Source organism: Psammomys obesus, unplaced genomic scaffold (assembly GCF_907164565.1).
Source record: "Psammomys obesus unplaced genomic scaffold, mPsaObe1.curated_primary_1811, whole genome shotgun sequence".
In the NCBI taxonomy this organism is placed as follows: Eukaryota; Metazoa; Chordata; class Mammalia; order Rodentia; family Muridae; genus Psammomys; species Psammomys obesus.
Genome location: NW_026596051.1, coordinates 45,514,880 through 45,537,727, shown reverse-complemented (window position 1 = coordinate 45,537,727; position 22,848 = coordinate 45,514,880). Strand labels below are relative to the sequence as shown.

General features: G+C 48.1%; 1 protein-coding gene across 4 annotated transcripts in view; it reads right to left on the bottom strand.

Annotated features, from left to right (window-relative positions):
• Nucleotides 1-2,753: 2,753 nt before the first annotated feature.
• Nucleotides 2,754-22,848, bottom strand: part of CUNH4orf19 (chromosome unknown C4orf19 homolog) — a 71,447-nt gene continuing 51,352 nt past the window's right edge. For 2 of the 4 annotated variants that reach the window (XM_055623791.1, XM_055623792.1), the window contains exons 2-4: nt 22,159-22,208; nt 5,719-5,772; nt 2,754-4,404 (exon numbers count right to left, since the gene is read on the bottom strand). In XM_055623791.1, the coding sequence (XP_055479766.1) occupies nt 3,501-4,404; nt 5,719-5,750 (936 nt within the window). In that variant the 5' untranslated portion in view covers nt 5,751-5,772; nt 22,159-22,208 and the 3' untranslated portion in view covers nt 2,754-3,500. Of the gene's footprint in view, nt 4,405-5,718; nt 5,773-14,627; nt 14,647-21,109; nt 21,135-22,158; nt 22,209-22,848 lie in introns of those variants that run through there. The other 2 variants (XM_055623795.1, XM_055623794.1) reach the window with 2 other exon arrangements.

Sequence of the window (22,848 nt, the reverse complement as noted above, 5' to 3'; positions counted from 1 at the left end):
TCTATCTATCTATCTATCTATCTATCTATCTATCTATCTATCTATCTATCTTTGCAGAGGCTAGTGACCCTCAGCAGATGGAGCGTTTCCCAGGGGAGAAATCTGCACACTCAGTACATAAACACCCAGGTGGCACACATCCGAATCCTTGCACTCAGGAGGTAGATGAGGGCGGATGAGCAGTTCACAACCAGCCTTGGCTACACAGTCAATCTGAGGCCAGCCAGGGCTACCTGAGACTCTGTCTCACAAAGCCAAAAATCAAGCTTTTTTTTTTCCTACAACCATGAAAGCACTTACCATAAGCAAATGTCAGCTCCCTATAACAGAATACCTTTAAGAGGATGAGTTTAACCTCGAGAAAAAGTAAAATGAGGGAGAAGTCTCTTTTTACCATAAAGATGAGTGTGAGACCAAGCCTGTCAACACTCCAGCGTGGACAGGAGTGGCTCGTGGAGCTGTGGCTGAGGAGCCGTTGGCAGCTGCTGGCTGCTGGTAGACTACCATTTTTCTTTTGGTGTGTGGGCATTTGACAGCTGCCCGTTCCCCAGTGGATGTCTGCACACCCACGCATGTGCAGGCAGCACCAGCTTGACTTAGCGGGTTATTTAGAAAGAAAAGGGTACGAAGGTGGGAGGGGGGTACTGTGGGGTTTGATCTGGAGGCCTGGCTGTGTACGGTCAAGACAGACCGAAAACAAGCTGGGCGTGGTGGCACATGACTCTCAGCCTAGCACTTGGGAGGCAGAGGCAGGTGGATCTGTGAGTTCAAGGCCAGCCTGGTCTACAGAGTGTGTTCCATGACAGAGGGGCCCCGTACAGAGACATTGTCTCAAATAAAACAAACAACAAAAAACAAATAAACAACCCCCCAAAAACCCAAGAGAATATATGTATCTTTATCAAATATGTGTGAATTAAAAAAAAAGTATTATTAGAAAAAATAACTCAGCAGGGTGCAGTGTAATTCCAGCACTCGGGCAGCAGAGACAGGCAGATCTCTGTGAGTTCGAGGTCAGCCTGGTCTACAAGGCAAGTCCAGGACAGCCAAGGCTACAGAGAGACCCTGTCTGGAAAAACCAAAACCAAAACAAAGGACTCGTGCAAATAGGAAGAGTGTCTTTGAGGAGAAGAAAGCTCAGTCCAGGCCACAGCGGACTCTCACCTGCTTTGGGGTATTATGGTGCTTCCCTGTACACACAACCTTGCATATGAGAATGGCTGCCGAGCGCCCCAGGACCGACAGCTCCCTCAAGCTGAAAGGATGTTCTGATGTGAGAGGCCCAACGGGAGACAGGAGGTGGCAGATGGCATCATTTCCTGAGCTTGGACGAATAGGTATGTGCCATGTGAGACACCTAAATTCTCTTCATTCTTTTGAGGACCTACCTGCCTTGGCAATTATAACTTTTTGCCTTGACAACCAAGAAATATAGATCATTTTCTACCAGCAAAAACTTAAATGTGAGTCTTAGCTCAAGAAGACAGTGTGTAATAATACATAAATAATCTTGGGCTAGTGAGATGGCTCAGCCAGCAAAGGTGCTTGCTGCCAATCCTGATGGTCTAAGTTCCATTCCTGGACTCCATTTAGTAAATTTCTACAACTCATAAGTTGTCCTCTTATCTCTGTATACAGGCACGCACATGCGCTCACACACAACCCCCGCCACACACACACACACACACACACACACACACACACACACTTACACGCATGCAAGCATGCATGCACACAGACATGCAATAATGTAAAAAACAAAACCTTAAATCAATATTGAGGTTTAACCTTGTAGATTCCATGTGCCACAGCTAGCTAAGGATGGTAGAGACCCATGATGTCAGAGCCTGATCTCAGTGCCTCACAGCGGGTATGCCTGTGCTTTCAAAATGCTCAGAATGTTCAACGGGACTGTCTTCAGCATCTTCTGACTAAGTGACACCACAAACACACTATACACAGCAAGATGCTAGTGGCTGTTGGACCAGTTCCTAGAAGCAGCCAGCATGGGAGATTGTTTTCTGTCTCAAATTTGAGTCCCCTCTGAGGTCCTCCTGTGAAGCTTGAATGTGGGGCAGAGTTGAACGGGGCCAAGATGTTTTATTAAAAAGGTTTGAATCCTTGGCTCTCCTCTAACCTTCCCAAGACAGCTTTTTGCAAAAATGAATCCTTACAGTTTGAGAGAGCTGTCAGAGCTGGGGAACCAAGAAGCTATTCCTAAGCTGCGTATGCAGTGCAGGAGACACTTCTGGGACAGAGAGAAAGCCTGTCTGCACCAAACTCTTCTTTCCCCAGCCCCGGGGAAATGTCCTTCTGTGTTCATAAGTTAGGGTGGCAGTATCTGTTGAGACTTCCTTCTCCTGGGCCAGAGGCTTGAGTATTGGGTTACACTCAACATGAGGACCATCTTTGGGCCTCTCAAAAACCAGCTTTTGGGCTTGGGAGTTCTGATGTGGCAGAGATTGTAGGCTGCTCACCTCAAAATCAATGTCCATGCTCCCCTAACCTCAGGCATTGTATCCCAAGTTGATTTGGGAGAGTCGAATTGGTGTTGATTGATGTTTCTCTTCTCTTTTCCGTCCAGCTAGCCATGGCCAAGTGGTAAGGGGCTAACTGCCCTGGTGCCATCTCTGGCCGTTCCTCATTAAGGAAAATGACTTTCTGCCCGTGTAAACTGAGGCAATGCTAAGGTCACTGATTATGTCTAGAGCTATCTTACCCAGCTTCTCGACAAGACAGGGAGACACACACGCTGAATTGCTTTAATGAGAACCAGACATTTAATGACACAAACCCATCCATAAATGGCGTTGCTGTTCCCAAACACTCATGAACTTGAAACTAAAACACGAAGCTAGTTCTAACAAGTATTTTCCCAGCCTCCGGTATCCCAAAGATTAAAAAGTAATAGTGAAAAAAAAAAAAAAAAAAAAAGGGTTAAGGTCAGGTTGTTTTCATAGCACAGCGAAGGACTAACCATTTGTCCACTGGTCAAGTCTGCTCCACCCTGAAGGACACTGAGCTTAACCCGATGTCCAGCACGTGCTTAGTTAGTAGTTCCCTGGGTGACTGTCCCTGAAGTTACGCTCTGGCACACAGTAGGCACTTTAAGTGGGTAGTTACCCTTTCTAGGTTGGGTGAAGTATTTGGCTCTCAAAAACAAGGTAAAGTAATACATTCAAACAGAACGGCCGATGTTTCTGTGCCCCTGGGGTCCAGTGTGGGGTGTCAGTGCATTCTCATGCACATCTGGACAGCTGTTCTGGGGGAGCTTCCAGGGCCAGCATGCAAGCTGCTCAACGTCTGCCTTTGTTACGGACGTGGACCGGAAGGCCCACTCTTGTTTTGATTAGCACTCTGAATGCATTCAGAGTCCAGCTACACAGAGAGATGCTGTTTACAACAGGCAGCGTGGCGCAGGTACTGGCAACGCGGCTGGCAGAGCGGTCACATGCTTCTCTCTCCCCGCCCGGGCTCACTGACCTCACCCCGCCCCTCCCCTAATCTGCGTCATCCGTGTCTTCTCCCGCAGTAGCAGCTTCTAAGGCCGCCAGGGCTTCTGCTACCTCAGCGTCCTCATCTGCCACATCCCTGTCCTCACTGTGGGAGTGAGGGTCCTCCCGCCCGCTTCCAGGATCGACCGCTGGCGGAGGGCTAGTGGGGCCCCCCTCGTTAAAGAGGACATCCAGAACTTCTGTGGTCACTGCTTCACTCAGGGAGTCCCAGCTTCTCCTCGGGGAGAGGGGCGAGCTCAAACCCTGCTCGCTCACGCGGGGGTCAATTCCGGGCAGGGGCTCCCCCTCTGAGTGGTTTTCAAAAAGACAGTCCTTTTCTTCAGGGTCTGCGTTGCCTGCCGGGGGGCTCCAGAGCTGGGGATAATCGGGGGCTGGGATGTGTAGGGTGTGGCCTGCCACTGCCAAGGCCTCAGCAGGGCCTCTGCCTTCTCCATGTCCCACCATCGGGGTCCCTTCCGAGGTGGGCGGCGTGCAGCTTTGATCCCTGTAGTCCTCTCCTTCCAGGAAGGGTTGAGCCGGGTGAGTGCTGTCTATGGTGACGGCCCAGGGGCTGTTGGCCCAGGATTCACTGTCAACCTGGTGGGGCCTGGGACTCCCGAGAGACTGCTGAGTGGTAGTGGGGCTGATACCATTGACAATACCATGCTTTTCCACACAGCGTCGCTCTTCAGAGGCCTCCTGGGGGAGTGGGCCTTGGTGAGGTAGACCAGTTGTACTGTCTCTGCTCTCAGTCTTTCTCAGGCTCCCACCATGCAAGGCATTTCTGGGCACCTCAGCGTCACTGTTCTGGGTGCCTTTTAGCCTGACCGTGTCATCCTCCTCCAACCTGCAGTTGCTTACTTCGTTGACAAAACCAGGGGAGGGCACTTGAGCTGGATCAAAGAGATAGCTGGGGGGAGAGGAGGAGACATCAGTTAGCTGGCATGGGGACAGCAGAACTGGGGAAGAAACTAGCTCCTGTGATTTGTCTAAAAGAACAAATATACTTGGCATAAAAATCTTTGGCTAATGAAAAGAGCTGAGAAGACCTAAAAGGAAGGGGTAGGTGAATTATAAAGTGGTTCCTGGTATTTTAAAATGAAAATAAATTTTAAAAATATCCACTAGTTGGAGAAGAAGGGGCCAAGTACCAAATAACAATAGTATATTTCTCTAAGGGACTATTATATAGTCACTAAACTGGTAACTGCAAACTCTGTGGTAGGGTAAACAAAACAATCAGTAGGCATTGGTTCTGGGACCTCTCTGATAACAGTATGTGTAGATGCTCAAACTCCATATGGAATGATGGCATGTTTGCACATGCATGCCCTCTTTACACTTCATTTCTAGGTTCCCTCTTCCACTTAAGGCAAGAGAAACGCCATATAGATGATCCCCAACCTGTACTACTTCAGGAGCAACAAGAAGTCCAAATGTTCAGCACGGACTTGGTTTCTTTCTTAAACATTTGGATGTATGGTTGGTTGACTCTTGGGTTGTAGAGTCGGTGGATGTGGAGAACTGATACTGTAGATAATAACTACGTTTGCCTAAAGCCCATCATCACATGGCTGTGATGGAGAAAGCTTCTAAGTGTTTTCTAAGTGTTTGGAGTAAAATAAAGTCAGAGTTTCTTGTTGCCTGCCCCTAACCCCGACCAAGGGAGTCAGGCCATCAGTTTATCCTTTTTCCTTATGAGTCACCTCACTCAAATTTTTATGGAATGTCACAAGACAGGTGAATGGACCCTTTATTGTCAGTGATGCTGTTTCAGGAGCCCTCTACAACCTGAGCTTGCTTCCCCCTCTCCCCCTGCATCAAAGGCTTTGTGAGAAGTGTAAATTTGGCTGAAATGGAATTTGGCCTCAGGAGCGCTACTACATCTACAGGCCTCAGTTTCATTGTCACGTTCGAGCTGCTGGCTTTGTACTGTCGTTATGAACTGATTCATTTCTACCGCTTTTACTCTTGCTGTTGCTTTAGCGCCTGCCACTGGTCAAAACAATGGGTTTCGTTATGACATTTTCATACCTGTATATAATGGACTTTGAGGTACCCATCCCCTCAGCCTCCAGTGTCCGCCACCTCCACCCTCCGACCTGTATCATCCATTCTCTTCCTAGACTCCCGCTTCTACTTTTGTCTCTAATGTTCTAGGTGTGGCCTTAGCATGCTCCACGTGACTACAAGTTCCCAGCGATTTAATCTCTGTTCATGTTACCTTTGTATCATCTTACAACACCTGCACCCCATCTGGATTATTTTTTGTTACCATCTGGAAAAGAAAGAGTAAGAGAGAATGTCTTTAGCCATATTAGTGAGAATCAAGTTTACTTTTCTCTTTTAGACACTCCAAATTAAGAGCTGTAAGCTCCACTCAAAAGACAGCACATGATTCATGAGGACAAAACCCCATCACTTCCCTAAAGTCATGGATTCAGAGTTCTCCAGCAGTGTTTAACGCTTGGCTCACGCAAACCCCTTTCCAGCCATCCCTCTCTGCAGTGAGAAAAACACTATGGAATAATGTCAGGGAGGAAAGTGACCCGTGATGATTCGTGGCCTGTGACTTTTCTCAGAGGACCCAGGAATCTCCTGGGGCACAGTACCACTTGGCAGCAGGAGGTGTGAGCATTCCTGGCAGGCTCCCTGTCACCTCCTCAGGTATCAAGATGGCAATAGTTTGCATCTTGAGTGTCCATTGAAGGCCCATGTGTTGAAAGTGTGTTCACCAGCCTGTGGTACTGGGGGGGAGGGAGTAAGGAGTAGACTTAAAGGACAGACATTGGATCATTAGGGGTGTGCCTTTAAATAGAATATTTGGAGCCAGGACCCCCTTCTTTCCTCTTTCTTATTGCTTAGCTGCCGTGAGGTGACCAAGTTTCTTCTGCCATATGATCCTAGTAGGACATACTATACTGACACAGCCTCAAATAATAGGGCCAGCTGATCATGGACTGAAACTCTCAGAACTGCAAAGCAAAACAAACCATCTCCTCTGCAAACCAAAATAAACTGTCCCGTCTTATCTGCTGATTGGCTCAGGCATTTTGTCATAGTAATGGAAAGCTTGCTAGTGTATACAGTGAGTATTAAACATGCCCGGCCACGTGTTTCCTGACTCAGCCCTTTGGAGGGTACATCCTGAGCAGGATGGCAGTGTTCGCTTAGTCAGAACAGTATGCTCCTGATTTGCTCTCTCCACAGCCAGGATAAGCCCAATCATGATTCATGGGTTTTATTCTCTTGCAAGTCAATACCACATTCCCTGAGGATTCCGAGTGAAGGTGGTAGACTCATTTCCTGTCTGCTCACTGTTCTCTGTCCCTCCCCAGGTTGGATTTTCTCTATCTCTTCTGTTTGAGCAAAATCTTCTTTTTGTATAAAGCTGGTCACCCTGGCTTACTGGATTCCTCAGTGAAATTCAAACTTTGATATGGGAGGACCTCTACGTGGTTTTCCATTTCTTATGTACACAGCCTTTCAGAAGACAAATGGATATGGGGACCTTTAGCTGAATGCCTTTGTTTGTAAAGTTCATTGGAGGAGAGATAGTTGCCTGTGGATGCCTCCCTCTCTTCCACCCCCTTTCAGTCATAGACTCCCAGCATGGTACCCCGGAAGCCTCAGGCAACAGGGAGAGTGGCCACTGCTGTGAACTACAGGCTGGCTGCAGAGTCTTCGATTTACCATGGTGGTAAAATAAAACTGAATACCCTATGACATAAGTGGAAAAGTTGCTTCCTAAAAGATACAGCCACCTAAAGCCCTTATAACCATAGCCAAAGCAAGCAATCAAACACGTGGAGGTGATCAAGGTAAGGACCCCAGTACGTGAGGTTCCAAAGTTCAATTAAATCTGTGCGGCTTACCCAAAGGTAGAAGGAGATTTGGTCCCGCACAGAAAGGGAGACAATGTGACTAAAAATGCAGAAGTGGAGTGAGGGGATGCTCCATGCCCCTGAGGAACAGGGACCACATTCCCTCCTGGGAGCGTGGGAGGAACAGGGCCCAGGAAATACCTTTATGTTCTTTTGTGGAACTCACTGATCCCAGTTCTAAGAGCTCTGGCTGCTTGTCTAGAAAGCTCAAGTTGGTAGCCGTTTTTGCAGCAGCACAGAAAGTGGTTATACAACCAACCCCCTTCTCCCTAAGCATCAAATCCCTCGGACAGTGAACTTGCAGGCCCATTGGTCACACAGCCATCTCTCTTCATCTTCCTTCTACGTTATCTTTCACTTGTCTTCCTTGCATGTGTTTCTCCTGGACCTGTTGTCACTGATTCATTTCTGATTCATCTTCATGATGAAGATGAAGGTTCTCCAAGCCTTTTTTGTATTTTAAAAAGATGTACATCTTATATCCACAAAATATGTGACATAGTTGCCATGACACTGGCATTAGTAACACCAAGAAGTAGCTTTTCTGGAGCAAGGACCAAGTGGTTCATGTCTGTCAATCATGACATCAGCTGCAAAATATATATAGACCCAAGTACAACAGCCCTGCAGAGAAAGGAGGGAAGGGAGGTTCTAGTAAGTAGCAATACACACACACACACACACACACACACACACACACACACACACACGGTGGCTTTTAGGATTATGCAACTAGCCCCAGCTTTCTCCATTTCAGGACTAGCTCTGGAATCCTGATTTTTGCTTACTTTGGAGCCTTGTTTTGAAAAAAAAAAAAAAAAATTCAGGCAGGAGGGTAACTAATGAAGATAAAGTTGAAGAAAAAGAAAAGGGGGCTCAGAAGTGTTTGAGAAACCGAAAGGGCAGACTGCAGAAGCACCATACAATGTTAATGAGTTGGTCAGCTTTTGCAGTTTAGTCTGGAAGAGAGTGAGAAAGGGGCAAAGGAGGGCGGATATGCAGCTGGTCAACCAGCTGGTCAATGTCCATGATACTTCCTAGAGCTGCTTAGATCCTGGGAACCCCTCACCTGGTGAAGCCTGAAACCCTTTCTCATCTTCTGCTGGGCTCAGGACACAATGCTCGGAAACTCAAGGATGGCGGGGATTTATCATTCCTCCCCTCCAAATCACTCATTTCCCAAGGCAGGCAGTAGACAGACAGAGCAAGGCAGGCTGGAATTGAACCCACAGCCTTCTGCTTCTGTGTTTCCTGCAGTCTTCAGGCTCCCCCTCCCTCCCAGGGAAAGACAGGCTCCACACTGCCCTCCTAATCCCATCATTTGCAGGCCAGTTAAGTAGCTTTTCCCTCTTTAGGGTCAGTTCCCTGTCTTTCTCCTGCACTACCTCCCTTAGGGTCCACGCCTGGCTTTCCTTCAGGCCCAGGCCTGTACCTGAGAGCCACGCATTTGAGTCAAGTACCAGCCTGAGCTGAGGACCACTCTTCCTGGTTCAGGTTGTGCCCTTTCTTTCCACTCTGTGATCTGCTTTCCTGGTGACATTCCTTTTCTCAACTGGCTACCCTACCTGCCTTCTTCCTGCTCATCTTTTGGAAGCAGCTGCCTGACTTTCAGTGGGAGCCATCGATGGTGAAGGGAATCCAGATTTGCTTTGCCTTTGTAGCAATACAAACAGCAACAAGGAAGCAAAGGGCACATCTTTGCAGGCAGGATTTAGTTTACACAGGGGAAAAGCAAATACCATTAGGACAGCTGAGTCTGCCCGCTGCTGGCGCCACCTGCTCTGGGACTCCCTCAGACTGCTTGACTCGGCCCCACGTTTCACGTTGGAGTTAAACAGCCCCGTGTTTGAAGATGGCCATGGCCACATGAGTTAGTGGTCTCCAGGAAGGAAATGCAGTTTTACAGTGGGGACGAGAAGGGGAGAGCAGGACCGGGGGGAGCTTGGAGTTTTTTTTAATAGAGAAATTGACAGTGTTCATCAGGCACCAAGGGGAAAGAGCTAGGTAAAGAGTGATTGCTGGGAGCCAGCTTATACGGGTTTTATTGGCCAAGGCTGGAGTCATCGGACCATCAAAACAACAACACTACCAAGGATTTTACTCTGAAGAAAACGTGGCCATGAGACCACAGTGAGACGAGAGCAAAAGGGAAAGGCGCAGCTCTGTCATACCCGGAGTGAGGGAGCTAGAAAGATCACCGTCACAGTGATAACAGTGCACCAAGGAAGGCTCACTGAGGGCGGCCCAGGAAACAAGATGGGTGGAATGACAGCAGATGGCGGGGCAGGGCTGAGAATCACTGTCTCCGGACATGCCACAGCCAGTACTCAACAGCAGCTGTGGCTGCCGGCACAGAGCCTCCCTCCGAAAGACTGAAGCCCCGACAGCTATAGATGGGCCCCGCCCTCAGGCCGACACCTCCTCTCAGAAGCGCCTCCTGCTTCTGTGTCAGTCATCTAATTCACATCCTGCATGCAAATGCACAGAGCACTTCATCCTCTAGTCAAATGAAGGAATGTGGGTGAGTGACAGGCAGGGGGAATGGGGCTGGGTGTTTGCGTGTTTTTGTTTTGTTTTGAAGTAGAGTCTTGCTGTGTAGTCCAGTCTGGTCTGAACTCACTGTCCTCTCTCCTCAGCCGCCAGAGCGCTGGGACTGCATGTGGGCACGGCCTTAGGATGTCAGATGGGAGAAGCCATTTCAATCGAGGGTCTTTCTGTTTCCGTGTTCAGTCCACACACACTTCACTCCCCAGTGCCCCCAAATCAGAAGACAAGCCGTGAACTGAGAGGGAAAGACTAGGCCCCTTCTGCCATGCTGGGAGACAGTTTCCTCTGTGGTACTCTTCCAAGCATCAAAGACATGCTGCTTAAAGGAGGTTCTCAAGTCCCGCCTAGGCAAAGGTTAGAGTTTCCAGAAGGCTACTGGGACATTTGCAAGGGGCTGGAGTAAAATGAAACACTTGCATTTTTTCTAAATCTGATTTTCCAGAACCTGGTCAGAGGGCAAAGTGGCTCCACTACTGGGTACTGAGCTCCCGTATCAAGGGGAGTGGATGAGCATCGGCGGGTGTGAACCTCTGTTTACAGAAGACGTTAGAGAAGCCGGCCAGCTTGTGCTGATTCCAGAGGGAAAGAGGGAATTGAAGATGAGCTATGGACTACGAAATCTCACGTGGATGACTTTTTCCTGCGTAAAGGCATCAAGCTTCTGGTATTTTTGAGAGGTTGAAAGAGTAGGTAAAGACTGCTATTATCCGCACCTTAAATACTCCACTTTACCTGGGTAGATGACGTGCTGGAGATGGAGGTGAGCACTGCGGAGCACTGGGGTGGATGGGACATTTGTGTATAGAGACATGCTTACGGATTTCTCTCCTGTGGTACTCTGAATAGGAGCCGTCCCCACAGACAGTGTGTGTGACTGCTTGGCCCATAGGGAGTGGCTCTACCGGGGGTGGGCCCTTGTTGAAGGACTGTCTTCAACAAGTCACTGTCTCCCTGCAAGGCTTATAGGTCTCGGGCTCTCCCTTTCTGCTCCCCTCTCTCCCCTACCCTGTGTGTGTTAGGAGGTTTGGGGAGTGTAGTGGGGACTGTAAAATGCATGGACTGGTGTTTAATTTCTACAAACCCTGAGAAGACCCATCCCACCACACCGGTAGTTTAATTCACAAAGAAGTGAACACTTTTAGGCCAGGGGTGAGCTGCAGTTCCACTTAGAAGCTCCACAACTTCCCTTACCTCTAAGTGTCACCTGTCTAATCAGCAAGCCAGGAAGAATAACGGGTCTCACTTCTCAGGCTTGCTATGAGAATTCAGTGACATAAAAGCACGTAGAGCATTTCCTACTGTGACCGAGTATCGTCAGTACTCATGAGTAACACTGCGAGGGACGGACAGCGGACTCCAGGGGGTTCAGAGAACTTGCTGATCTTCCACAGGACCGGAGTTGGTGGTCATGTAACTCTAGCGTGGGGCTCTGATGCCCTCTTCTGGCCTCTGCAGGTACCTACATCCAGGTACACTTCCGCATACAGATACGTAAGTGTAGCTAAAAATAAAATGTGATAAACAGTGCAGTTAAGTGTGTTTACTATGCATCCAGCCATGGTTCAGGGACTTTCTTGTTTTAATTCTTTTCTACTTCACAGTCAGCCTTTCAAGCGGGAACAAATACTATAAAAGCTGGTGAGGCAGTGTAAACATTATTAATGAAGCAGTTATTGTTTTATTCACAGCACTTCCTGTTATCTATTTGGGTAGGCTCTGGCCTTCCTACACCTTCTTCCCAGACTGTGTTTAGTAGCTTTTGCAAAAGGGAATTTGTTTTTCTCTTGACTTGACTTTTCCAGCTGTCATTTCATCGATCTACCACCAGATGGCAGCACCTAGTGGTTATTAATTGCAAATTTCAGGGGAGGCACACACTTCTCAGAAACAGAGGGGTCAGGTCCAAGCACTGCCATGGTAAGGTTTGCCAGCAAGGAACAGGGTGCACGCTCCAGGCACATCTGCTGCGTTAGTTCTAGTGGCCACGGCACAGTGACTGGCTCTTGGCAACTCCGGCCAGACAAGGGCTTATTCCTTCCTCTATGGAGGCCACAGAGGGTGTGGAAGGCGCTTACAATTCTACATAGGCCCCTTTCACACAAAACTGCCCTTGAAACCTTGAAGTGGGAGAGTCTGGGTCTTTCTCCGCCGTCCTCTTGTGTGGCAGAGGCTGAGGGCGCCTGTGAAGTGTGGAGGCTCCAGGCCTCTGGGGCTCTGCATTACCCGAAGGCCTGCTCAGAAGGGCTTCCCCTGAGGCTGCGTGGGAGCTAGCTTGGCATCCCTCCTTCCAGCCAAGGGTCTGTGGCTATGAAACGGGAGGTGAAGATCTAAAGTTTACAGGACCCAGCTGGAAGGGTTTGGAGGAGAAGCCTCGTCAGTGGAATCCAGAACTTTATGGGGAAAGACACCTTGCACACAGCAGAACAGAATGGTCCAGAAGGCCCAGAGAACGGCCCAGCTCCGAGAGAGACCAGCAGCTGCCCAGGTATCCCGTGGGGACTGTCTTAGGTAAAGCCTTTGAAAGGCTGAACCCTGTTCTCTGGATTGTAAATTCCTGAGAGCTGATCCTTCGTGCCTGGAGACAACTTCCAATAAAGATTCCCTCTCTTCCTTCCTCTCTCCCTCCTTCCTTCTGTCTCTCCCTACCCCCCCCCCCACTGTGTGTGTGTGTATACAAAGAGAATGAAAGTTCCTGGTAGACACAGCAGAGGAGGGAACTGGTTGTGTTGATCCACCTGAGGATGAGTGGGGCCCGAGAACCTGCATTTGTCACCAGCTCCAAGCTGATGCCCTCTTTGGTTTATAGGCTGGTGATGACTGCCCGATCGATAGCTTCAGAGAAGCTGAGATGGTTTTAGTTCCCTGTGTTGCTTTGCCTCTGATTAGGTGCAGCCAGGTTTATTTAAGAGGGGGAGGTCAGCATCTTTAGAACACTGTAGGTGAGTCCCTAGCAAGCAACCAGGCTACTGAGTGGTGCTGAATCCTTTAAGTGACCAATGATATGGGCCAAACCAAGTTAGCTACTATGATCACGTGGTTGGAAACTAATATGTCACCACCATCCCAATCCCAACCAAGTCAGGCAGTTTACAAGTATCTTAAGGCTTAAAAGTTTCATTCATCTTCAAACACAGTGCTTCTAACACTTTCTTTTAACCCTCCTTTCCTTCTTCTATTTTGGCAGAGTCTTCATATGTATCTCAGGCTAGCCTTGATCTTGCATTCCTCCTGCCTCTGTTTTCCAAGGCTACAGCTATGCTTTACCATGTGTGGCTACACTCTAACTTTTCTATTGCTTGCTTGCCTTCCTTCCTTCCATTCTGCCTTCTTTCCTTCTTTTCTTTCTTTCCTTCCTTCCCTTCTCTCTCTCTTTCTTTCTGTGTGTCTTTCTCTCTCTCTTTCTTGCCTTTCCTTCCCTTCCCTTCTTCCTTCTTTCCTTTTTCTGCTCTTTCCTTCCTTTCTTCTTGGGAGAAGGTGAAGAGGTTGGAGAGGGCAGGGTCTCATGTGTTCCAGACTGGCCTCAGACTACCGATATATCTGAGGATGACTTTGTACTGTGATCCTTCCTCCTTCTCTTCCTGAGAGCTGGGGTCACAGGCAAGCACCACCATGCCGAGTCTTATATGTGCCAAGGATCAAACTCAGAGCTCTGTGTGTGCTAGAGAAGCACCAGCTGAGTCACATCCCTAGGACAATTTCTAATTTATGTATGGCCGATTGTCCCAGGCTGTGCACACAACAGGAAAGAACTGAGAAAATCAAGTGCCTAAAATATGGAATTCATTTGAAGATCCTATCGTGTCATGGTTGATCTGCTCCTGGATTCACTTCCTTTCTTTGCTCTTTTTCAGGGCTCCCTTGCCCTTAGATCCCACCAATGGCAGTGTGGGCAGGGTGGACCAGGGTGCAAAGAGGGGAGACAGCAGGGATACGTGTTTCCGTTCGCTACCTCGGACAGCCCTATCCCTCCTGGAAGCACCTCTCCGCTCTCTGCCGCTTTTGATGCCTACAGGCTCCCCCTTCATGTCTGCTCCTCTCTCCAGTCACAGAGTGGTGTCTTAGTGCATGTTTGGTTGCTAAAGCATAATACACAGGCTACGTAGATTTTAAATAAGACCTTTTTTTTCAGAATTTGGAGGCTGAAAAGTCTAAGATCTAATGGCTGCATCTTTTTGTTATGTCAGCACATGGATGAAGGTTTTACATGGTTTGTGTTAGAGAGAAAATAGGGCGGGACACGGGTGAGTTTCTTGTATTTTGTTTCTTTGTTTTTAAGATTTATTTTTTATATAGTGTTCTGCCTGCATGCCAGAAGAGGGCACCAGATCTCATTATAGATGGTTGTGAGCCACCCTGTGGATGCTGGGAATCGAACTCAGGACCTTTGGAAGAACAGCCTGTGCTCTTAACCTCTGAGCCATCTCTCCAGCCCCAGATGAGTGTTCTAAGAGGGGGAGTGCCGACAAGGAGCAAGAGAGGATAGTCCTTCTCATCAGGAACCAACTCTTGTGATACTCACGTCACTTTACTCCCCTAACAGCACCTCTCCAGAACCCCCCGCCCCAGCGCTGCTGCACTGAGGGGTTAAAGTTCAATATGAGTTGGACGAGGGACAAATACTGAAATCACAGCAGGCGGAAACATCTACCTACCTGGACAGTTTGTATCACCTCATTGTCTCATTTGGTTCTCAGCTTTTTACCTGTATATCCAAATGACCACGAAGCACATAAGATTTCCTTGGTTGGAAAGGACCTTCCCTGTTACAGATAGTACCATTGTGAAAGACAGATTGGTCACACGTCTAAATAGTAGTCATTTGACAATTGCTCATCTTAGGCTCTGAAGGAACTGCTGCCATGTACTGGGCGTGACGTAGGTGCTGTGCACCTTTCTAGGGCAGGTCACGGGGATGGAGCCAAGGTGGTTCTGGAGGATGTTAGTCTTGTACTCATCTCTGCTGAGTTCTCTTTCCTTTTCCAGCTCAGCCTGCTTGCCTGGCAATATCTGCAGAGGGCTTTTAATCCAGCAACATGGCTGCTCTGATCACATCCAAAGACCTTCCGGGTCTTTGTGATCTGACTGGAATATAGACATACCCTTAGCATACACCTTTAATCCCAAACAATGACATCTAACTGAAGGATAGATACAGTGATAAATCAGAGAAATATCTGCAGACTAGGCTAGCCCAGCTCATGAGAACAGCACAGGAAAGAGGGGCTGCTTAAGAGAGGGCAGGGAGAGGCAGTCAGGTGAGATGTGAAGCCCTTCTACTACAGGGCCCCATCATTGGTGGTCGCCACCATGCTCAGGCATGTCTCCATGAGGCTCCAACTCAGCTGCTTAAGATAAATACAGACGACTCTTGGGGTATGTGATAAATGGACTTGGTGGCATCTGTCCCTTAGGGACGGTTCCCAAACTCCTACATGCTCCAGTCCATTCTGTATAAAATGGTGCAGTATTTACATATCCACACACACACATCCTTCCATATCCTGTATTCTTTAGGTGGTGGCCTTGCTTCTAGCATTTTCAAACATCTCTAGATGATTTATAATGCCTAGAGCAGTTCCAGTGCTCTGTACAGATACTGCTCTGTATTGATTAGGGAAGAAGTATCTCGTTTCCACACATTCCCCAAAGGTGCAACCATACAGAGAGCTATGAAGAAAGCTGCCAAGCGCCTATCTGAGCTTACCTAATTACCACACAGCCTCCATAGATTGTCTTCAGTGACAGATGCTCCCAAATTTCTGCTCCTTGGGTAGAACCCTATTGTTTAGAAGAACCCCATGGCATTGAAACGAAGTATGTTTAGAGAGAACTTCCGTCACTGTTGCATAGTGATAGTGATAGAAACCCAGCTTTAGATGGGTCTAGATGATGACCTCCTAGATGACACTTCATCTTCGGGACTCATTCACCTTGAAGAGTTTTCAGAGAATAGTTTTCTTGAAGTAATTTTTTAAAAACTAAAACAAAGACAATCCCCCAACATGTAGAGTTCAGATAGGAATCCTGTCATACTTTTAAATTTTTATTTATTTACTTTTTAGGAGACATGGTCCTACTAGGTACCTGAGACTAGCCTCGAACTCAGGACATTCCTATTTCCAGCTCCCAAGTGGTAGTTAATAGGCAAGTGCCACATGCCTGGCTTCTGACTGAAGTCACAAAACAAGCTCAGCATGCCCCGTCTTTGGCCTTGTGTGACCATCAGAGATCCCCTTTTACTTTTTATGATCAACTTTACTTCTAAGGCTATAATAGCACCAGAAGGTCTGGTCAAAGTGCACATAATATCTATGTAGGGAGCCACGGTAAAACAAAGAGATGTGGCTGTTGTCTTGGTTCCTGCCCCAGAGCTTTAAGGCCTGTGGGACTTCCTGAATCCTGGTGGCCAATGATAATTCGTAGGGAGCCCCGCAGGCTGGATCCGAGTTTGTGCTGCAGAGATGGCCTAGGCTGGGCTCCCTGGGCAGCCTCTAGGTATGACGGTCACAACAGACAAGTACAGGCTTCTGTTGCTTCACCGTCATCCACTAGTATCTTTTGTCTCTCTATCTATCTCTCTGCCTCTGTCTGTCTGTCTGTCTATGTGTGTGTTGGGGGATGGTAGATATTAGGTATTAGATAGAGACTGAACTCTGCAAATCCCACAGGCAGTAGGGTTTGCCAGAAACTGTACCGATGGTCCTGTGTGGCCCGAAGCTCCCGTGTGCCGGGAGGGCGGTGCTCTAGCCCCACAGGGCAGATGTTTCTGTTCTCGTGGACCTCGTGGACCTTTTGTTCCCATCTCCCGGCCACTCATCACAGTCTTTAAAGTCGACTTCGTAACAAACCAGCAAACCTACCCCAACAATCTCTCAGTTCTGGGAGCCATTCAAGCCAACGACTGAGCCCAAGGAGGGCACATTTAAGACTTTGATTAATGGCTGTGCTTGGTCACGTGCTCAGGACCCAGGTTTGTAACTGGCATGTGAAGCGGGGGCAGTCTGTGGCTTTGGCCTTTACCATGCAGCACCTGGTGCTACCTGTGGGCAGCTGGAGGCACTGTGGTACAGCCCGCTGCTTGGTAGAGGGTGGCTTCATGTACAAAACCTGCACAATGACTTTGGAAGAGAGGTGCTCTGTGAGGTATGTTGTTTCTTAGTGGGGCGTGGGAGAGGAGAATGCGCTCTGAAAGTGGCACACAGGTGTGGCTGCGGCTAGAATCTAGGCAGAGGGCTCTGGAGTGTGTTGTAAGAAGCTGGGTGGCCTTAAGCTCACCATAGATCTTCCCTCAACCTCAGTTTTGCTGACATCAAGGTGGGGAAAAGAGTAATAGCCAGCCTTGCAGGGTTGTTCTGAGGATGACACCTGGTGTGGTGGTTTGAATAAGAACAGCCCCATAGATTCAAATATTTAAATGCATGGTCTTTAGGGCATGGTGTTATTTGAGAGGGATTAGGAGGTGTGGGCTTGTTGGGCTTTGGGGTTTCAAAGGCTCAAGCCAGGCCCAGTGTCTTACTCTTCCTGCTGCGTGTGGACCCAGATGGAAAACTCTCAGCTCCTTCTCCAGCACCAGGTCTGTCTGCACGCCACCATGCTTCCCACCTTGATGATAACGGACTAAACCTCTGAAACGGAAAGCCAGCCCCAGTTAAATGTTTTCTTTCACAACAGTGTCCATGGTCATGGTGTCTCTTCGAAATAATAGAACGCTGACCAGGACACCTGGCAAAGTGTGCTTGGCTTGAGAGTTCTTGATATATACTAGTTCTAGACATGTCTGTTGTCACTGTGAGGATACTAAGCCTTGTCTGTTGTTACTGTGAAGTGACTAAGCGAAACAGGTGATGCTCCCCCAAACTCATCCCCAAATCACCAGGGAACTGGGGTGTGTCTCCAACACAGGCTCTATCTCATTTTGGTAATCAGCTTTAACTGGGAGGAGTCCTGACGCATATGGGAAAAGCCAAGTTCTGCAGAGGAGGATGTTTTAGAGGAAGGCACCTGGAGAGAAGCTTAGGAAAGTCTTGAAGGCTACAAAGATACAATGATACAAAGATACAATGATACAAAGACACAATGATACACGCCCACATGCTTGGGATAAATGAAGGGCAATTTCCAGAGTCCTACAGTGACTAATGTGGACCAAAGTACATCCCTGAAATGAACTTGCTGAAGCTCTTATCCACTCTGATTGCACTTGATGATAAGATTTCTAGAGGTTGGATGAGGTCTTAAGGATAGTGATCTAAACTGATAAGACTGGAGGACTTTGTGAGTGTTAGGGGCAGGGGGAGAGAGAAAGCAAGCTCCCATCTGCCGTGAGCAACTGTATGATGTCAGGGTGAGGCTGCCAGCCATGAGCCTCAGTAACAGAATAGGTTCACACCTCTTCACCTCCATTGGAAGCTATGGAAGAACACATTTGTGATGGCTCAGCTACCCACTCCATGGCATTTTGTATGTCAGCCTGAGATGATACAGTACTCAAGTAATACAGTAATACAGTACTCAAGTCAAAAAGAATCCTCCAGATGAGACATTTCACCCACCCCCTTTAATTTTGTGAGTTTATGAACCCAAGACAGAAAGAAGCATGGTAAAAGGACAAGAAAAAAATTGTACTTCTAGGATGACCCTATGTGTTTAGTGTTTTTAAAGCATGGTAAAAAGTGTTTTTGAATTTAAAATAATGAATGTGGTTCAGGTGCCTGAGCGTCTTTTGGGTGGAAGATTCTCTGTCAGTGACTAGGACACAGGGAAGAGGCCTCAGATGCCTGTTGAAGGACTCATGTCCATGCAATCACTATTATTTCCTGAGTACCTGATCTCTGGACTTGATACCAGGCATCTAAGCAGATTCATAGTCCAGCAAGAGAGAAAGGTGTGAAAACTGATGACCAGCCAGGTGTGGTGACTCATGCCTAAACCGTCAGGACGCCGGAGGTGGAGCAAGGAGGATCAACCTATGAGTGTGAGGCTAGCCTGAGCTATATAGTAAACTCCAGGCTAACCTGGAGTGGGACTCTATGTCTTTCACAAACAAAACAAAAATAAGCAAAAACCCCAGCCCCCCAAACCAAACCAAACTAAACCAACCCCCAAACTGAAAAACAACAAAAAACTTTAGGTGACCAATGAAGTGTTATAAACGCTAGACTGACCGATGCCAGAGAGTAGGCTACACAGGCAAAGAACTCCGACACCCGAGGAAGAACAGCAAGTCTTCTTGGTGAAGACCTGACAGCAGGTGGCACTGCTGAATTTTCAGGCCAGTTTCCATGGGGAATGCAGTAGAAAGGTAGCCATCCGCCTATCCCTCCCTCCCTCTGATTCTTGAGACAGAGTCTTGTTACATATCGCTGTCTAGCCTCAAGCTCATGTCAGTCCCCTGCCTCAGCTTCTCGCGTGCCAGGATTACGGACCAGTGCCACCAGACCTGGCTCTCTCTTTGGCTCTCTCTTAGACACACTCTCCCCTACCACGGCCATTTCTTCTGGCCTGTTCTCAGGCCAGAGCATCTCCTTGCTGCCCGGGTTGCCACGCTATTCCGAGTCTGTCTCCTCCTCTGTTCACGTCTCCTCTCACTGCATTAGCCACCCAGAAGCCACACGGTCCTTTTAGACCACAAGTCCGAAGAGCCATCATCACCGCTCCACCAAAACCTTCCCAGAGATGCCCAAGGCCTCAGGATCCTTAATGCCATGCAAGAATGAAGATGACGGTAAAAACACCAAGTTTACATAGAGCTTCTTACATACTGGTATTTTATAGCTAGACTTGATCCTCAAATCCTGTGGTCCACATCTTTGAATGTTGCTCACTTGATAAAATTTATTAGTAACTCACACACGAGTCCTTCTTCCATGCTGTGAGGCACATGGGCACACACAGAGCAACAAATGTGAGAACCACCTGACATCGACGTTTCTGGCTGAGCTCACACAGGAAGAGTTTTCTGCTTCCTTGGCTGAATTACTGTTCTGTATGAGTGCGCTCTCTACTTCTTGTGTTCCATTTTTGATTGCTTCACTGTTTAAAGGCCCCAGGCACAGCACCAAGGTGCTGCCCCGTGGCTCTAAGCTAAAGAAAGCTGTGGCATGCCTCACAGAGGAAACAGACTTCAGAGCTGTGGTGCTGCTAGCCCCAAACTGGCCTAATGATGAATCAGCAGCATTTTCAATACGGCACCTTGAACAAGGAACACAAAACAAGGCCATGTGTACCGAGGAGCTCTGAAAATGTGACGGGGACCTGGGAGCAGTGGTTTGGAATCCACCAAGGCCTTGTTTACGGCAGCTACAGAGGAAGCATGGAGCTGCAGTGACCTATAAGCACTGACTGAATGAGTCACTTCAACCTAAGAGCCTTGCAAAGGACACTCCCAGACACAACTCTCTAGCGCACCATTGCTTGTTTCTGTTCCTGGCCATGCTGCTGTCTGCAAATCTTGCCTGATCTCGTCATTGGCTATTTTCTTGCCTTTTCATCTCACCTCCCAGCTTAGACACCGACTGCTACATCCGCATATGTGTACTTTCCTGGTGCATTTTAAAGCATAATTTAAATAGATTTCCATTATTGGTTATTAAATGAGGGGGGGAGGGAGTCCCAGGGACTGCAGTCTAATGCAACTGGAGAAAGAAACAGAAGCAGTTACACAGCACCTTTGAGCATGGGGAATCTGGTGTACTGAGATGGTGGCTTGACCTCATTATTTAGAACCCATAGTTGATGGAATGGTCCAGGATAAAGCCATGAAAAGAGATTGAAATGTAGGTGAAATGAGTGCGGAAAGTAAGACACATTTGGGCCAACAGTAACGGATGATGCAGAGCAGCTAGGAGTCAGGCCCTTTCGCTAGGTGGCAGGAGGAGTAGACAGGCAGATGACATTGACTGGGAAAGGATGAAAAAGCTCTGCAGAGAAGGGACAGCGGGATGGTCCAGAACTTTCCAGAGGGAACAAGGACAGTGGATATGCCATGGCTGAGATACATGGAGAAGGGTAGCAACAGGCTGGGTGTTCCGGAGCCGAAAAGTAGGAGATGATCCTGCAAGTTAGCTGGTGAGGCAGCCAGGGAGGAGAGTCAGGAATAAACGGATGGAGAGTGTGATGTGTTGCTTGGGTTTTCATCTCTGTGACAAATAACCAAGAGATTATTTCAAAGAAGAAAAGACTTACTGTGGTTTAGTGTCCTAGCTGATCCACTGCTTGGACCCGAGGTCAGGCAGAATAACACGGCTGTGGAAGCTTGTGCTAAAAAGCAGCCAGGAAGCAGAGAGAGCCAGGAAGGTGCCACATCAAGATAGAGTCTCCCAGGATGTACCTCTAATGACCCATGTCCTCCTGCCAGGAGTGTCCTACCAAACTATCTAGCACCTCTGCAAATGCCCCCCGGCCACTGGGTGGGTCCCAAGCCTTCAACACACAAGCCTGAGGGAAGCATTTGACACTCAAAACAACAGAAGGTACAACCCAGCACCTGGTCCCTCAGCTGACTGATACACTGGAGTCGCCTCAGGGCTGGCCATTGTGGGTACTTCTGATTCAGAAGTCTGGGGTGAGGCCTAAGTAAGACGCATTCCTGACAGATTTCTAGGGGTGTGAGGCTCCAGTCCAGGGATGACACTTTGAGCCAGCGTGCTGCGGGGCATGAATGTCACTAGAGATGCCCAAGCTCCTCGGGACACGGGGAAACTTTCAGTGTGAAGAGCTGGTTGGTTTGTTGTCTCATCATGCACACTTTTAGTTCTCTTCCCAACAATAAAAATAAGAAAAGTAATCACATGGAGCTAGCGAGGTGAGCTGGTTTGACTGAGTTCATGAGTTCAAGGCCCTGGTCCTTGGTGGTGGAAGATGAGAACAGATTCCCACCTGTTGTCTTTTGATTTCCACACAGGCACAAGTACACACACATGTACACACACACACACACACACACACACACACACACACACACACAAATAAATAAATAAATAAAATTTAAGAAAACTTAAAAAACAATACAGCAACAAGCTCCCTCCCCACAAAAAAAACCTTAAAACAAATAAATCACGTAACTGAACTGAAATCTGAGCCAGAAAGAAGCAGATTTTGAGAACTGCCCTATCCACTGGCTTCACTGTTATAGGAAACAAAAGGCAGTCTCTATCCTGAGTGATATGAAATTTAATGGAAAGTGGAAAGAACAGACCACCCCACAACACACAAACCGGAAAACACTGGCTTACCTGCTGGGGCGCTTCTCCATTAGGCTTCTCTGGGTGTCACACTTCTCTTCCTGTAACAACAAAGTGGAAATTGAGTGGTGCTGTAGCCTCATGTTCATAGCTTCACAGGGGGCCTGCACGGGAAGATGACAGAAGGAGGCATTTCCTGAGGGCTCAGGATAGGGATTTTGCCGTGGGGTTTCCGGCCTGGAGCAGTGGGCTCACACAGGCAAGAGGCCTGAGGCTTGTTAGGCCTGACTTGGCAGCCCAGCTCTGGGCCCTTAGCAATCAATTAACTAACGTCTCGCTGTTCCCATTTATAAAATGAGATTGTAATGAGATTTAAACAGAATAACACGTAAACTCATCATCACACGATGACGGTGCTAGACTTGTAAACTCCGCCTGCTACATCTGAAGAACCGAACGTACCAAAAGGTGAGAGTGAATGGATCGTGGGGCAGGTCCTCACACAGAGGCCTTAGGGCCCTTGGCCCTTCACCAGTCCAGATCACAGCGACAGGATGGTTATCTAGGACATAAGAGCTAGCAGACACCATCGGCTAGGGCCTTCATCTCAGAGTCCTCCAGAACTGTGAGACTGGGTTTCTGCTGTTTATAAGCCAGGCAGTTTAGGGTGCTTCCTTAGAGCGATGTGAACATATTAACACACTTGGGGTTAGTGTTAGTGAACACTGCATGGCAATATGC